The sequence below is a fragment of the Amia ocellicauda genome, chromosome 1 (assembly GCF_036373705.1).
Source record: "Amia ocellicauda isolate fAmiCal2 chromosome 1, fAmiCal2.hap1, whole genome shotgun sequence".
Lineage (NCBI taxonomy): Eukaryota > Metazoa > Chordata > Actinopteri > Amiiformes > Amiidae > Amia > Amia ocellicauda.
The window spans coordinates 8278321-8296358 of record NC_089850.1 but is presented as its reverse complement, the minus strand read 5'-3'; the positions used below and the strand labels follow the sequence as shown (position 1 = coordinate 8296358).

General features: G+C 38.2%; 1 protein-coding gene across 2 annotated transcripts in view; it reads left to right on the top strand.

Annotated features, from left to right (window-relative positions):
- sh3yl1 (SH3 and SYLF domain containing 1) overlaps positions 1-18038 on the top strand; it is an 89532-nt gene that overhangs the window by 45074 nt on the left and 26420 nt on the right. For both annotated transcript variants that reach the window (XM_066713280.1, XM_066713197.1), the window contains exons 6-8: positions 14087-14215; positions 15350-15503; positions 16365-16449. In XM_066713280.1, the coding sequence (XP_066569377.1) occupies positions 14087-14215; positions 15350-15503; positions 16365-16449 (368 nt within the window). The remainder of the gene's footprint in view (positions 1-14086; positions 14216-15349; positions 15504-16364; positions 16450-18038) is intronic.

Genomic DNA, 18038 nt, shown 5'->3' with positions numbered 1-18038 from the left:
TGCTTTTTCTAATCTATATTAATGATCTGGGATATTTAGCAAACTTGTCAAATTTGCAGATGATACTAAAATAGGTGGCTCGGCAGATACAATCTCGGCAGCACAAGCTATTCAAAAGGGACTTAGATAGTATTCAGTTGTGGGCCGACACCTGGCAGATGAAATTCAATGTGGACAAGTGCAAGGTATTACATGCAGGTAACAAAAATGTCCACTATAATTACACTATGGGAGGAATAGAACTAGATGAAGTAACGCATGAGAAAGATCTCGGAGTCTGCGTGGACTCCTCACTTTCTCCATCCAAACAATGTGGGGAAGCAATAAAAAAGACAAACAGGATGTTAGGGTATATTGTCAAAAGTAATGACAAGGGAAGTAATGTTCAGACGGTACAATGCGCTAGTTAGAGCTCATCTGGATACTGTGTACAGTTCTGGGCTCCACACTTCAAGAAAGATATTGCTGCTCTAGAGGCAGTTCAGAGGAGAGCAACCAGACTTATTCCAGGTCTGAAGGGAATGTCCTACTGAGAGACTGAGGAACTGAACCTTTTCACCCTGGAACAGAGGAGACTACGTGGGGACTTGATTCAAGTCTTCAAAATTATGAAAGGCATTGACCACATCAAACCAGAGGAGCTTTTCCAGATCAGCTGGGACACACGGACCCGGGGACACAAATGGAAATTGGGCTTCAAGACATTCAAGACGGAAAACAGGAGACACTTCTTCACACAGAGAGTTGTCACAATCTGAACAAACTCCCCAGTGATGTGGTAGATGCTGAAAATTTGGGAACATTTAAAATCAGACTGGATAGGATCCTTGGGTCACTCAGTTATTAATGGACACCAAACGAGCACGATAGGTTGAATGGCCTCCTCTTGTTTGTGAACTTTCTTATGATGTTCTAAAGTGACACAAGTATAAGTGTGAGTCTATACAACTGACAATAAAGGAAAATAATGACTGGGACAGGGTAGCTTAAAGCACAATAATGCAGTGTTTTGCAATAACTGACGTTTGGAAGTATTTATAAGGCATTTAAATAACATTTCCAAGCAACTTCTAGAGAACTAAAATTTACAAACATACAGCAACCACTGCAAAATTGTCAGTTTCTCTGGTTTTACTATTTATAGGTATGTGTTTGGGTAAAATGGACAATTTTGTTTTGTTCTATAAACTACTGACAACACTTCTCCCAAATTCCAAAATAAAAATTTGAATGGAATGGAATGGCTGCCATGCATGTAGAGATGCTGATTTAAGAAATTCACAGTGGTTTCTTAATTGTTTCCAATAAAACAATTACTATTAATAAAATAAAATTACTATGAAATGTTTAAAAAGAAAAGTTTTGGTTGGATTTGGTTGTTCTCAGTTTGACTTTGCCAAAGAGTTACCAGTTAGTACACACATTAACATACACTCATTGTAGCTTGCAATAATTACATTAACAAATACAAAAGTATATCATGTTTTATTTGATCAAATAAATGGGACTGTTAAGTTATTTCTATGAACAGTAGTTATTCTAACATTAACTCCTTTTCATATCTGTAAGATATGATCTCGCTCCCCAAGATCTCTAAAAAGCCAAAAGTCTTTACTTTGTTGATTTAAAAAAAAAAAAAAAGCAAGTACTGACAGCAGAAATAAACATCGAAAGTAGGCAGCCCTCATTATTATTAGTACTTACCCTTTGTACAAAAGAATGCTGTGCTGCAGGCCATTGTGTGACCCAACATTAAGCTGAAATGCTTTAGTTTCAGAATTATTAACTCTTCCACACGCAGCAACACCTGAGAAATTTTGAACCATTTTGAAAGTAATTGTATTAATTTGTATGTTTTGTCTTTGCAGACCAAAACTGTCACAGAAAATGGCATTTCTGCCACGCAGCTTGAATATCATAAATCCTGTAAATCAGTGGTTCTCAAACTTTGCCAGGTGGCTGACCACTTAACCATATGAAAAACAGTTGCGGCCATGAAATTTCTACATTTAACTAACATATAATTTAATAAAACAAATATTATCACTTCCACATGTATTATAGCCTGGTTCTTCATGCTACATTTGCAAACTGTTACTCACCATCTCTCTGCTGCTTAATGGGATGAGTGGTACTGATGTTGAGAAGACATGATTGTAGGGATATCTAGAGCCAATTCTGAGAGTCCGAGACGTAAATCAGGTTCAGTGTTCAACCGATTCCACTTTTTGGTTTTCAGACCAATCGGCACCGAAAACCCGAGCTCACAGCTATTTGTGGTTACAAAGGGCACTAGATGCTTCAGTGCTCTATCAGCCAGCCATGGATACACTGGTGCTACGTAAAGCCAAAAACTCTACTATACTAAAACTATATCTACAAGTTGGATCAACCTCATTGGGTTGAAGGCTGACACTGACTGCTTGAATATAAGCCTTGTGAATTAAGTCCTTGAAAATGCCCATTGAAGGCCTCAATTGTGTCCACATCAAGCTCCTCCTCTGAAGAAAGGAGAAAGTCTGCAAGCGTGGGGAAAACATCAAACAATATATGGTCAAGATGACCATGCCACAACTCAATCTTCATTTGCATTGCTTTGACTTTGTTGTTGATGGTAAAGGCAGTTACAGCTTTACCCTGTACTGACAAATTCATTGCATTCAACATGCTGAATATATCGGCAAGGTATGCCAGCCGTGCCAGCCATTGAAAGCAATGTATTTGATCAACAATTCAAAGAGACGAGTGAGCATTTTCCCACGTGAGAGCCACCGCACCTCTGTATAATTTTTCACAATTAAATCATTCAAAGTGTCAAATATTGCCTCTCCCGTTGTGTTCGTTGGCAGAGAACGACAAAAGAGAAAATCATCTACTTGAATTGAAAAATACTAACTCCAGTGTATGCGTGCAACTAGCTGGTTCTAAACATTCTCCGCCATTGAAGTAATCCTCCTCCATACAGTATCGTCTGACAACCGAATTTTGCTAATTAGATTTTTAGCATTTTCCCCAAGTGTTATAATGGCCATCACTTTGGCAGCAGGTTTGACCAAGTTCTCTCCAATAGTGTGGTGTTTTCCACTTTTTCCAATCAACAGAGATGCCTCGTATGAAGCCTCAGTAGCTTTTGCATTCTGTATGGCTATTTTCTCAATTGAAACAAAGCTTCATGGCCCACTAGTTGCACTGAGAACCATTGCTCTAAATATAATTGTATTTATTTATGGCCTTATTGTACATAGGTTTAATTACAAGCGGTATGGCTTGTTTTCAAGTATGACATATGTATATACATGCATTCTATTGTTGTTTGCTAGTTCAGAATGAAGACTGATTTTGAGTCCATCTGGTTCATGTTACTATAAACATTCCCAAAAACAACAAGCCGATTTGTGTATAATTTGGTTTATTTTTCATGAATATTTCTGTGGGAAAACCAGATTTGTAATAAACGCTTATTTGATCGTGAAATCTTATAGCAGGTTGAAAGTAACCACAAATTTACTGTCCATTTATAAAGATATTAAAATAATCATTAAAAAAAAATGTGAAACTGAAGAACTTTGGTTTTAATTCCTCAAATGTAATTCAGGAAGCCACTTCTGTTATATTATCCAATAAACCAGTTTTGTAGTTGCACAATGGGTTCTCTTAATTTTCTCACATAAGTCTGAATTACTTCTGCACGCACTGTTGAATATTTTTAAGCAATACATTTTTGTGGTCATAAAGGTAAACCTTTTTGAATGACGTTTACATGCAGTCACAGTTTCAGCCAACTGAAAAGAGAGACCACATTCGAAGATTTATAAACCAGATATGTGTAATATGCCTTTAAATATTTTCCCTGACGTAGGGCTGGGCGATATGACTTACACAATATATATCTCTATTTCTTGTTTTTATCCAATCAAGCTACAAAATAAGACCAAGACATTCAAAGTACAAGTATTTCGTTAATGATTAAATATGCAAAACCTAACAAATACTACATGCAGGCTGTCTTGGTAAATATATGCAGAATGCAACACATTACAGTGCAAGTGTTGTGTGATCACTATTACATGTGTTATGTTGTTATGGGATATATAGATAGATAGATAGATAGATAGATAGATATAGTTATAGACACATACATACATACATACATACATACATACATACATACATACATACATTTACACATGATTTACTGTCACATAACAACAATAACACAAGTAATAGTAATCCCGCAAGACATGCGCTGTAAACTGGTACAGATTCAGATAGATTTAGCACAGCCGGGTTTATAGTGGCGCATTGAACATCTGCTAGACAGGAACATTTCTTCTATGACTGTCGCGTTTCAATTCTACTTACCAGTACAGCACGTGTTAATACAAAATAGTTATAATTATAATAATAATAAAAGCTTATGTAACTTTGTTTGCATTGCTTTGCAATTTATTAAAATGCAAACAAACTATTATTCTTTATTTTTTATACAAATTATATCTGTCTAAATTAGCGGGGGTGGGGGTGCGATGGCGTATTGTCGTGGGTGCTGCTTGCAGATCGAGTTTATCCCGGAAACGAGAGCGGGGCAGACCGTGTGCGCTTGCGCATTAAAGTATCTCTTGGTTATGTTGGTTATTCTGTCAGGTCTCTCTCCTCATGTCTGTCTGTGTTTCTGATGCTCATTTCCTGCCGCATCTGACACATGTGGAATAACCGGGAAGAACGCAAAGCGTCCTAATGACGAAAAATACTGCCGTAAAGAGTGGGATTTGCGACACCAAGATATAAAAGATAGAGCATAATATGAAACGATAGACGTTTTTCTATCGTCATACGATATATATCGTCATATCGCACAGCCCTAACCCTGACGTAATAGCTACTAGTGTTGTAATACAGCCATGTGATTTGGAGACTAACTGCAGAAAGTTTGTATATGTCACTTTAGGTATGCCTTGTACAGTGTGGATTTCTCTGTCAGTTCATTAAAAATAATGAATACATTCAAACGTGTAATATTTTCATCTTCTTTAATATAAAAAAAAAAAAATTCAATAAATATTACGCAAAACCAAAACGTCTTTATTATCAATGCATTCTTATGGGGTCCTGGTGCCAACATGGCATCCTATTCTTGAGTTTGATGACCTCTGTAAATACACAGCTCTGATTTACAGAAAAAAACTCAATTGAGGCTTGCCATGAGGAGGACTAGCAATTTTACGTTACACTTAACCACTTCAACTCCAGATGAAAACATGAAAACCCTTCCCTGGTACCTGTCACGGTCATCAATGCAAATTAACTAGATTTAATATTATGGTATTAGCGGTTAATAGTATGATATATAGCCAATTACATTTAAACAGAGTATAATGCTACTCACCGTTAATGGGACATCTGATGTTGTCGGGAGCCGACCGGTTTGGTGAAATTGGGCTCGAATGGAGTCGCAGCGCAATGAAGCTGCGACTGTAACTCAGTCTGTAAGACGCGCACGGAAGCGGGACTTGATGCGTGACATCACAGAAAATGTGCGACCACTACTGTGTGTTGAGCCAAATATGCATAGCACTTTCAAACTTAATAATAAAAGGTTCTGTCCAGGGATGTTTCACCACATTTATAGTTCAAAAATAACTTGCATTCATCAAAACATAATTGTACACTAAAGTAAATATTTTCAACATCGTGTAAACTTTGTTTTCAACATACAGTGCTTGTATTCACTGTAGTTTTGTATTTCAATAAACTATTTAGTATATAGTTAGCCTGCATACCTGACAGGCCGGGACAGTCCACACAGGACAGTTTCTCCCCTTCCCTGCATGAGCTCGTACCTCACACTGCATTTTGACAGCCCCTCTCCTCTCCTTTTACTCCACGAAAATATAGTATTGCAATAAATGCTGCTCCGCTGATAATGTCCGTGAATCATTATTTTGGTGGATGTGCTGCGCTATTGCACTCTGTACTACCTGCACTAGCAATCGCGTATTGATCAGTAGAGTAAAAGCACTCGGTGCCATTTGGACATGGCGTTTCACTCGCAGTGTTTTCACAACACTGACACAAACCCATGAATGATCTGCCATCCAGTATCACTGATGCCCCTGAATCAGTCATGTTCATACAGTGGGGGAAAAAAGTATTTGATCCCCTGCTGATTTTGTACGTTTGCCCACTGACAAAGAAATGATCAGTCTATAATTTTAATGGTAGGTGTATTTTAACAGTGAGAGACAGAATAACAACAAAAAAATCCAGAAAAACGCATTTCAAAAAAGTTATAAATTGATTTGCATGTTAATGAGGGAAATAAGTATTTGACCCCTTCGACTTAGTACTTGGTTGCAAAACCCTTGTTGGCAATCACAGAGGTCAGACGTTTCTTGTAGTTGGCCACCAGGTTTGCACATATCTCAGGAGGGATTTTGTCCCACTCCTCTATGCAGATCCAAGTCATTAAGGTTTCGAGGCTGACGTTTGGCAACTCGAACCTTCAGCTCCCTCCACAGATTTTCTATGGGATTAAGGTTTAGAGACTGGCTAGGCCACTCCAGGACCTTAATGTGCTTCTTCTTGAGCCACTCCTTTGTTGCCTTGGCTGTGTGTTTTGGGTCATTGTCATGCTGGAATACCCATCCACGACCCATTTTCAATGCCCTGGTTGAGGGAAGGAGGTTCTCACCCGAGATTTGACGGTACATGGCCCCATCCATCGTCCCTTTGATGCGGTGCAGTTGTCCTGTCCCCTTAGCAGAAAAACACCCCCAAAGCATAATGTTTCCACCTCCATGTTTGACGGTGGGGATGGTGTTCTTGGGGTCATAGGCAGCATTCCTCCTCCTCCAAACACGGCGAGTTGAGTTGATGCGAAAGAGCTTGATTTTGGTCTCATCTGACCACAACAATATTTCTTGAGCAGGGGGACCTTGCGGTCGCTGCAGGATTTCAGTCCTTCACGGCGTAGTGTGTTACCAATTGTTTTCTTGGTGACTATGGTCCCAGCTGCCTTGAGATCATTAACAAGATCCTCCCGTGTAGTTCTGGGCTGATTCCTCACCGTTCTCATGATCACTGAAACTCCACGAGGTGAGATCTTGCATGGAGCCCCAGACCGAGGGAGACTGACAGTTATTTTGTGTTTCTTCCATTTGCGAATAATCGCACCAACTGTTGTCACCTTCTCACCAAGCTGCTTGGCGATGGTCTTGTAGCCCATTCCAGCCTTGTGTAGGTCTACAATCTTGTCCCTGACATCCTTGGACAGCTCTTTGGTCTTGGCCATGGTGGAGAGTTTGGAATCTGATTGATTGATTGCTTCTGTGGACAGGTGTCTTTTATACAGGTAACGAGCTGAGATTAGGAGCACTCCCTTTAAGAGAGTGCTCCTAATCTCAGCTCGTTACCTGTATAAAAGACACCTGGGAGCCAGAAATCTTGCTGATTGATAGGGGATCAAATACTTATTTCCCTCATTAACATGCAAATCAATGTATAACTTTTTTGAAATGTGTAGCGTTATGTTGGGTGTATTTGGATAAGAGCATTTGGGCTCTGAGCTGAAGCACTGATCTTTAGTGCCCCAAAGTTATCAGATTTCCTTAGCTCATCAGCTTGGAACTGGTTTGCATCAAAGTGACAGTTTTGGGGAGGATGGCACCAAGAAGAGGCCAAATAGTTTGGAATTCTGCTATGAGATGTCTGGAGAAAGGGGCCTGTAGGTAATAAAAACTCTTTGAAGTGGATGAGAGCCGAAATCCCGACATAGAGCTAAGAACCCAGGCCAACCGGCATTTCCAAAAGATGGCATGGATTGACATCAGTCATAAATCAAGCCCCCCTCCAATAGGACACTGGGGGCTGAAACCGAAATCCAATCTCAAGAACTCAGGAACCAATCACCTATTGATCTGACAGACTATAAAGAACAGTGCACGGTCTCTCTCTCTCTCTCTCTCTCTCACCTGAACCAGAAACTCGCTGCCACAGCTCAACCTGTAGCTCTGTTGCCAGAACCGGAACCAGAAACCAACCAAGTCTTTGCCGGCAACAGAAGAGTTAAACTGGGAGAAGGAGATTGAGCCGTACGAAGAATTCTTTTAAAGGACTTTATTAAATAAAGAACTTTATAGACTGCGCTGCCCGCCTGTGCCCACCTGATCAGTGGAGTTTTACAGCTGGACAATTGACTAAGTCGACTGTATACGAAAGTATCAGTCATTTAAATAGCTATTTGAGTCTTAAGAAACTTGACCCTTGGAACAAACAGGGCCCTGCTTTCCTCAAAGACTTTGTCTTCAAGTAACTACGGTGGAACCCTGCTTACAAAGAAGATTTTGTGCACAACCTTGGAGCCTTCAAACCAGTGGAAAATCTGTTTGGAAACGACTCAACTTTCGCGAAACCCCAACTTCCAGGTGCATCGACTGAGTGGAAGTTCTTGGACAAAGCCGAACCGGACTGCCTTTGTTCCAAACCACACGGACCTCGTGCCGTGTGCTGTTATCTGAGCCCGAAGACAGAGAGGCCTCTCTGCGACGAAGTTCAGATAAGTTTAACAGTTTGGAGTTCATGATTCATGACATTTGAGAAATCAATTAGAAATGTTAATCTGTGATTCATAACTCTAGAATGTGTAATATCATTTAGTTTTCTTAAATATAAATGTGTGTTGCATTAAACTGTTTTGTTGATAATTTTAGAAATAAAATCTGTCAACGCCGAGAAATATCTTCTCATTCCTGTTTAACTGTTTAGTTTGAAATTGACACAAGTTAATAGACATTAGATTATAGGTGGCCCTGCCTATCCTTAATCATTGAATAATAATCAGTTAAGGGAAATTGTGGTAACAAGTAATGATAGGATCTTTCTCGGCACCTAAACGTAAATGAGACTGATATATATATAACGAGAAGTTACCTGACATTAAATACTAACCTGCGTAGTTATTTAATGTCTGACTAATAATACTAACGAGAGACTCACCTTCGTCTTACTAACCGGTATTGTAGTCAATGTGTTTATAACCTTTTTTGTTTAACGATTTGTGTGTTATCATATGTGATCCCATGGTCTTTGATTTGGTCACGGAAGTGATTTGTCTTTGATTTGTTGATCTAGAGTTGAATTTTAATTAGTTTTTCCCTTTTGTATAATTAGTGTAGTGCTACATTTAGTCTTTGTTTTTGAATAAATTTGACAATTTATATCTTTGGAATTGGTGTCTGCGTCCAATTATTACAGAAATTGAGTTCTACAAGATTCCAGGATTCGTGATGAGGTGATACTATAAATTCACTTCTTTAATTGAAATGTATAAGTGTACCTTACGCTACAAATGCGTTTTTCTGGATTTTTTGGTTGTTATTCTGTCTCTCACTGTTAAAATACACCTACCAATAAAATTATAGACTGATAATTTCTTTGTCAGTGGGCAAACATACAAAATCAGCAGGGGATCAAATACTTTTTTCCCTCACTGTATACACGGCATGTACAAAACGAGCTCTCTTCAATCTCCGTTTCCAATCCATGTTTATTTTCGGGTATTTACTGTATCCACTCAATCTGAGTACAGTTGTAAGAAAACACCTGTAATGATGTACAATGCGTGTGTTTTTCAAGCACATGAAAAACTGTGGACAGGTAGAGCGCCACTTGAGAGCCAGACTGACTGTATTATAAAGGAAATGCGAGATTCTGCGTTATATTTGAGTTATGTATTTAAATGACCGGTCAAAATAACCCGATTTTGGCTATGCTAGGTAAATGTGTTGATAACGTATTTATTTTTCGCAATTATGCACCTAAAACGCAGTAGGCATGTTTAGTACATATAGTTAGGAAATGTCACCAATGGGTATGCGAAGTGTATTTAGGAACACACAGAGTACTTCCAATTTGAATAACCAAATCCATCAAATTCACCAGCTTGGCACTTCTAGTGTTAAATGTGGGTGTCATATCGTGGACCGCACTTCCATGAGTGACGGGCCGCAGGTTGAGAACCACTGGTCTAATCTATATGTGATTGGATACAAATTGGCATGATCACCCTCCATGGCTTTCAATTCATATTTCACAGTACCAGCACTGCCTTTGGGAACGAAACCTGAAACAGCATGGTACGGTGTGAAGGTTTTCATTTCACGTCCATGCCTACGTCATGATATTGAAGTGGTTAAATCCTCAGTCTTGTTGTGCTCCATGAGCCCAGAGTCCACATATGTTATATCCAGAATTCTATGTAGAATTTGGCATACCTGATACATGCACATAATCCACGTCTTCTATCGGCATATTGCGTCTACATGCTCCACGATTAAAGGCAGGTGTAGGATTACTTGCATGTTTAGGTATGTCAAATTCGATGTCAAATTTTGGATATAGACTTTTGCATAGATTAGCATGAGAGAGAAGCTTACATCGGAGGCAAGCATAGCAAATAAACACTTGTTTTGTACCCATTTATTTTTAAATGTTAAACTATTTTCCACTGTAATTTAACCCATTACACTCAGCCCCATTGTTTTCAACCTACGGGTGGGTTGAGAAATATCTATTGCATAGTTTTTATATCCCTGAAAACTAGCTGTGTGGAGATATTGAAAAATGTACTGGGTTCGAGAATTGCTATTTTTAATACATACAAAATAAATTATCATCACTACTTCATTTGAATATCCCATTTTCACCCAGTTTGTCTTAAAAGTTGTATTTTGACTAGTACGTAAGGGAAAATTTAAAAGTAAATAAATAAAATGTACATATGACATTTTTGGATTTTATGAAAAAAAAAAAAATCCTATTATTTATCTTGGAGAAAAGATGGTAGTGTTGCAGTATAGTGTGTCTTATTATAATCAACAATGCATGAACTGATTCTGTAGTTTGTATGCTTTCATTTGAGTGGCCCCACATTCTTGTGGCCCTTATAATGGAGAACTGGCCCTTTTGCACGTATTTTGTGGTACACATTTTCTCTAAACTTTTCCGCATATGCCAGATACTTTCAATTGCATATTATTCCTTTGGTTCTTATGCTATTTTCACCCAGCAACTTTTGCAAGTTTCAATTTGAGTGGTATTTCAACATAACATTTTCAAAACAAGATTTCCCATAGACTTTAATGGAGGAAATAGGTCAAAAAATAAACATTATACGTTTTGTTTTTGTAGTACTAGAGCCTTTAAAAAAAAAAAAATTAAAAAAAACATATCACCAATGACAGAAGTCCAAACTTCACGATTTCCAATATCACTTGGGAGGGATAATAACCGGAGAGAACTCACCTGTGGCCCCGCTGCTGAAGACCTGAATAACAGCAAAAAATTACTCCTTGGTGTAAAAAAACAAATCTGCAACTGCTCTGAACAAACGAGAAGGGCGAGCCACAACACATAGCTGAGGTGATTTGTCGCCTATGCAAAAACAGATAGATGCCCAAACTAGAGGTCTTCACGGGTCCACCCGAACCCGAGGACCTGGGACCCGACCCGGGACCCACACGGGTTCGGGTCTATATTTTAAACGGTCAGCCGGGTCCACATCGGTTCCCATTCTTGTAGTTCGGTTCCTGGGTCTGTTTAACATTGTGTGTATTACCCGAATGACGCAATGACTTTACCAATTGACAATTGGCTCTTTTATTTAGAAGGCGGGACTTTTTCCTCCATATCGGTGTTTGACAGATGACATAAACCGAAGTGCATTATTGGCGTCGCAGCGATTTTTGAGATATCGTGGTTGGAGTTAGTTCGCTTTGTAAATCTAAACTCTATGGCAGACACGTCTCAGAGCACAGATGTCAGCACATTAAAGTAATGCTAATGTCAGCTAATTGCTCTTTGAGAGATGCAAGATTTAACTTCTGTGGCAACTTGTATCTCTGCATGTATACATACATATATGCAAGAAATATAACTGTTGCAGAGCACAATATTGTTGGTGGTATGTTTTTCATCTCCATGGACCGCTAATATTAATGTATTTAGTGCCTGAACAGATAAGACTCCTTTCTAAAAGTACGTCACATACTGCTGAAAAAGTTCAGTGTCCTTTTTTTTTTTTTTTTTTTTTTTTTACAAGGACAGATGGAGAGCATGGGACAATGTGCTTCTTGCCAGATTAATCCAAATATGATGCTTACATTTTAAGTTATATAATTTTTCCTAACAATACATTTCCTTTTTTAAGATATGTCAACACTTTTAATTAGGCCTAATCATTTGACCCCTTAATGTAACCACACACCAAAAAGTGGTACCAAACAATTAGTCTTGTTGTGGAAATCAAGTAACATGCATGCATTCAGTAATGAACCTTCAAATTTGAAAAATGTACAGATTTCATGTTATAATTATGCCTTATTAAATATGAGCACATACTAAACCATGCATAATGTTGGTGAAAGACTTTATTCTGTGAAATAAACACAGATATATTAAAACTATTAAGGAAATGTAATCGATCTTTTCCACTTTAGAGTGGACGTTTGATGCCTCCATCTGGAAAATATCTTGCAAAGACAATATGATACTTTATCTACAGTCAGAAGTTTCTTATCAAACAATTCAATGGGTAAATGGAGGTTAACAAAAGAAAGGGGTTATTATGACTTGTTCAACCATCATGGCAGTTCATATTCTAGATCAAGGCCATTCATATTTTAAGCCAATGTAGTATTAACATACAGCATGTAAAAGCTTATTTCCTTATGCCTTTACAACATACAGGACTAGTAGATATCACTTTGTTCTTCCACAGTCCTTCCTGATCTTAATGTACAAAATACAACCTGGGATCATTTGGTTCAAATTCCCTGCCACTTCTAATACAGAATTCCTGGTTGGTTACCCTTGTTACTGTTTGTTGGGCCAGTCCTCCAAAAGTTTGTAAAATAAACTATTGTGCAGCAGCTAGAAGCAATGTCTGAATGGATGCATTTGTCCAAGCCCAGCATTCTGCATGATCATTTTGGGTTCCCCATGGAGAGAGCATCTTTTTCTTCCTTCACCTTTTCATTCTGAGTCAGGGCAACTTAGTTTACACAAGAAGCATTTTAATGCATTACAGAAGTGCAGTAATACAATCAATACAAAATAAAAATTAAAGCATGAACATACATCCTAGTACAATCAAGTAACAAGTGCAAACATAAAATACCATTAAGTCCTAAGCAGGCTTTAAAGTTTATTTAATTTTTTTGGTCTTTCATGCATATGTTGGGTCACGTGGCTTTATGTGCTAAAAGAAGTGGAGGCATAGGAGAAAACGCAATAAAGTTCTAACAAAACATAAGTACAGGGGGAGCATAAGGAAGCATAGTTAAATAAAGTGCATAGTAGCAAGAGTGCTGAACAGCTCGGGAGAATAAGAAGCTGTAAACTCTGAAGAGATTCTTGAGTTATCTCCGGTGGTCAGGGGCTATACTGTCCTGACCTCAAATGGAGAGGTTGTTCCACCACTTAGGGGCAAGGATTGAAAAGGAATCAGCTTTGGAAGAAGGAGAGAGGAGAGGGGGTAGTGGTTCAGTGGTGTTCACTATTGGTGGTTAATAAAGGGATGTTGAAAGTTGAAAATTATTTGCAGATTCTAATTGAAAACAAACCGAAAAGCAATTGTACGAGCCCCATCAAGGAATTGAGCAATGGTCTCAGGTACAACTCAGAGTCCCCAATCTACACAGCTCCACCAGCAGAATGACAAACTTTAGACCGTTCCCCATGGATAGCATGTGGAGGGGGACTTGAACACCCTACCAAGATCAGGGAGGGAGAGATGACATTGCCCTATCGAGTTCACAATGACCTCCATAACACTAAAGGTACTGGTTTAAATCCATTAATCAACAAGGTACTGTATGTGTGAAAGATTCAACCTCTCTTTTGCCAACAGCCCCAATATTGTACACCCTGCTGCAATGTTTGTTGTTCAATTGTTGGCATTTTTATCTTTATCTTTTTTATGTATGCCATTCATAGTGGCCACAAACAGGGGGGGCAGAGCTTATTGGAAGATTGAGACCAGTCTCCACAAGAGTTTAGTTTTCTAACTGTAGTTGTATCCCCTTTACAGGAATGTGGAAGCAGACATTGCTTTAAGGAGCACTGCTGCTGTGTTCACATACTGCAAGTCACGTGGATTGTTTGCTGGGGTTTCACTGGAAGGCTCTTATCTCATTGAACGGAAGGAGACCAACAAGAAGTGAGTGATTTCCAGCAGTTGTGTTGAAAGTATTACCTTAAAGGGATACCTTAATGGGTATTTTGGCATTTTAGCCTGATTGCTTACTCACCCAGAGTCATACGAATCCATGGAAACCTTTTTTAATTTTATGCGTCCAGTTTGAATACATTTTTATTTATCGTTTCATTACCATAGCACAATTGCTGGAAGCAATTAAGCCGGCTAATAGATATTTTAAATACTCAAAACCTTGACTGTTTTTCATTCAATACTGTAGTCTTACGGTACTATAAATAGTAAATAAATAATTAAATGTGTTAATTTACTGATAATCATAAGAAATGAGATTCCACATACTTCCTTATTTTTGGACTACTTTCGGTTCTGCCTGCACTCTGTTTTCATTCACGCACAGCGAGCATATCCTTGCTCCTACCTCATCACAGCTGATGAAATGTGTAGTTCAGCAAGATAGTTCCAAAATAAAAATCGGTTTAAACATATTCATCGAAATACTTTAGATTTTGTATAGACTTAATGTACAAATGTGCTATACGCCCAGCTTTTAAGTATTTAAAAGATCTATTAGCCGGCTTTTGAGCATCAGGGATTTGTGTCCAGTTGCTTCCAGCAATTGTGCTATGCTAACAAAACGATGCATTCAAATTTCTTCAAACTAGATGTACAGAATTAAGAAAAGGTTTCCATGGATTCCAATGACTCTGTGATTAAGCAGACATGCTAAAATGCCAAAATACCGAAGTATCCCTTTAAGATGTATGAAATATGATGTAATACAAAGAATTGGACCAAAATGTTAGAGTAATCTCGTAGTGGATATTGAGAATATACAGGAACTATATCTAAATAAGAATTTTGACTTAGATGAAAATGGTATGCTTCTGCTAACTCCTTTATCAGGTAAATAACAATGTGTTTTGTATAGCATTACAACCTAAAATTTCCTGAAACATTAGCCTGGACCAGATCAAAACTTCAACTTACCCATGAGCCACATAGTATAAACATGCACCCAATCCCATTTTTATGTGACAGTACATTAAACCATTGTAGGGTACAAGTGAGTCATTTACAATTTGTGGGTAGGTCAAAGTTTTGGGACTTTATTTTAACTGTAATTTTTTCTGATAGATTTTATTTTCAAGATATCCGTGCCTCTTCCATATTGAATGGTGAGGTGGAGCCCCCAGCAGCTGCAAATGATCTCTACGAGATTCTTGAATCCTATACCGAGAAGTACACAACAGACTGGCAGAACAAACATATGAGAGCATCTTCTAAAATGGTTTGTAAAGCATTCCCACTAAAATAGTGTATGTACAGTGAACATGACTCGCTGGTAGAGACCAGAGCACAGAGTTAAGTAAGGCTCAAATGTATTAGTCACATTTATTACTTATGGAATGCACACCGAATTGTTAATTGAATCAATGAGATCCTTTGCTGCAAGTTCTTCAGATAATCTCCCCATAAATCTGTATCTATCCCTGGAAGATTGATACAATTATTAGTATTATGACAGTTACATTCCCCTGCAGAATTATCTATCTGAATAAAACTGTGTCAAATCTCCCAAAATGGCAAGATTTCAGTTCATGTACTTTTATACAAGTTTTTTGTTGACAGACTGAGAGTAAGTTCCCTATCTGGACTAAAAGTCAAATTATTAGTAAAACAAGAACCATCAATTGGAAAACCAGTTGTTCTTATTGATTTAAGTAATTTAGGTTTAATCTAGATGTGTGGATTTATTGTGCTATAAAACACAAACTCCACTTCTAAGTCCATGACTTTGAAGACTAGAATCAAATATTTCCTTTACATATGTACATTGTTTTTATAATTTCCTGTCTCTCACTCCATATTTTACAGTAGGCATTTCACACACAATCTTGACAATCTCACTTGATTTTTGCCTCTTATACCATTTCTTCTTGGAGCTGAACATTTAAAATATTGTTGTTTCTGTAAATAAACAACAATAGTTTAAATTATATTAAATATATGTTCCTCAGTTACTGCAAAACTTAGGTATTGTAAGGAAGTTAAAACAACACATTTGCTGTTGTCAGACTTAAGTGATAATACTCAGACTGAACTCGGTTTGAAGAGGAGATTAAATACTCACTTGAAGAATTCATTTCAGACAAATAAGCCCCCTGAGAGACCTCCATCAAGACCACCATCAAGACCACAATCCCAGAGAGCAGCAATGATTTACACACCAGAAGGTATAACTTTCTAAATGTGCACTAACTGCAGTTTCTGTACAACTCTTGTTCACAGACGATGCTATAACATGTCATGATCAATATCTAGTCATATCTGTAACTTGATTTGGTATAGTTGTTGTTGTTGTTGTTGTTATGTTTGTATTAGAACAATTCCCTGGGCTGAAGAAGTGTTCTAAGGACTCTTGCCAAAATTATTTCGCTTTACTTTTCATTAGAGAACCATACTTTTATAAATACAGATATGGGTCTTTCTTACAGAAAGTATACAACTGAGAGTGATCACCAGCTTGACAATAGTTTCAAAAATCAAAACATTAATACATAGCTTAACATACATTATCATGCATACAAAATGAAGAAATAAATATCATAGTTGCAATAGTGAAATCCTTACCATTTTCTTGTCATTAATAATTTGATCACGAAAACTTGCAGTTTTTCAAATGATGTTCTGTTACATGCTTTGTAGTCATCATAAACATGAGTATTGTTTTTCACTAAAATGGCTCAGAATTATTGTCTGCCTTATTCATTACAAACTATTTAGACTATTATTAATTGATAATTAAATAAAACGTTTTGATAGTTTTTTCGTTTTGTCACGTTCAAAACACACGGTGTCTTTATAGTACACTATTTTGTTGCCCATTGTAGTATTGAATAGAATCTACAGAATCGTGATATATTATCAGATACATATAACCATACATACAGTGAGGGAAAAAAGTATTTGATCCCCTGCTGATTTTGTACGTTTGCCCACTGACAAAGAAATGATCAGTCTATAATTTTAATGGTGGGTGTATTTTAACAGTGAGAGACAGAATAACAACAAAAAAATCCAGAAAAACGCATTTCAAAAAAGTTATAAATTGATTTGCATGTTAATGAGGGAAATAAGTATTTGACCCCTTCGACTTAGTACTTGGTGGCAAAACCCTTGTTGGCAATCACAGAGGTCAGACGTTTCTTGTAGTTGGCCACCAGGTTTGCACACATCTCAGGAGGGATTTTGTCCCACTCCTCTTTGCAGATCCTCTCCAAGTCATTAAGGTTTCGAGGCTGACGTTTGGCAACTCGAACCTTCAGCTCCCTCCACAGATTTTCTGTGGGATTAAGGTCTGGAGACTGGCTAGGCCACTCCAGGACCTTAATGTGCTTCTTCTTGAGCCACTCCTTTGTTGCCTTGGCTGTGTGTTTTGGGTCATTGTCATGCTGGAATACCCATCCACGACCCATTTTCAATGCCCTGGCTGAGGGAAGGAGGTTCTCACCCAAGATTTGACGGTACATGGCCCCGTCCATCGTCCCTTTGATGCGGTGCAGTTGTCCTGTCCCCTTAGCAGAAAAACACCCCCAAAGCATAATGTTTCCACCTCCATGTTTGACGGTGGGGATGGTGTTCTTGGGGTCATTCCTCCTCCTGCAAACACGGCGAGTTGACCACAACATCATCTGACCACAACACTTTCACCCAGTTCTCCTCTGAATCATTCAGATGTTCATTGGCAAACTTCAGACGGGCCTGTACATGTGCTTTCTTGAGCAGGGGGACCTTGCGGTCGCTGCAGGATTTCAGTCCTTCA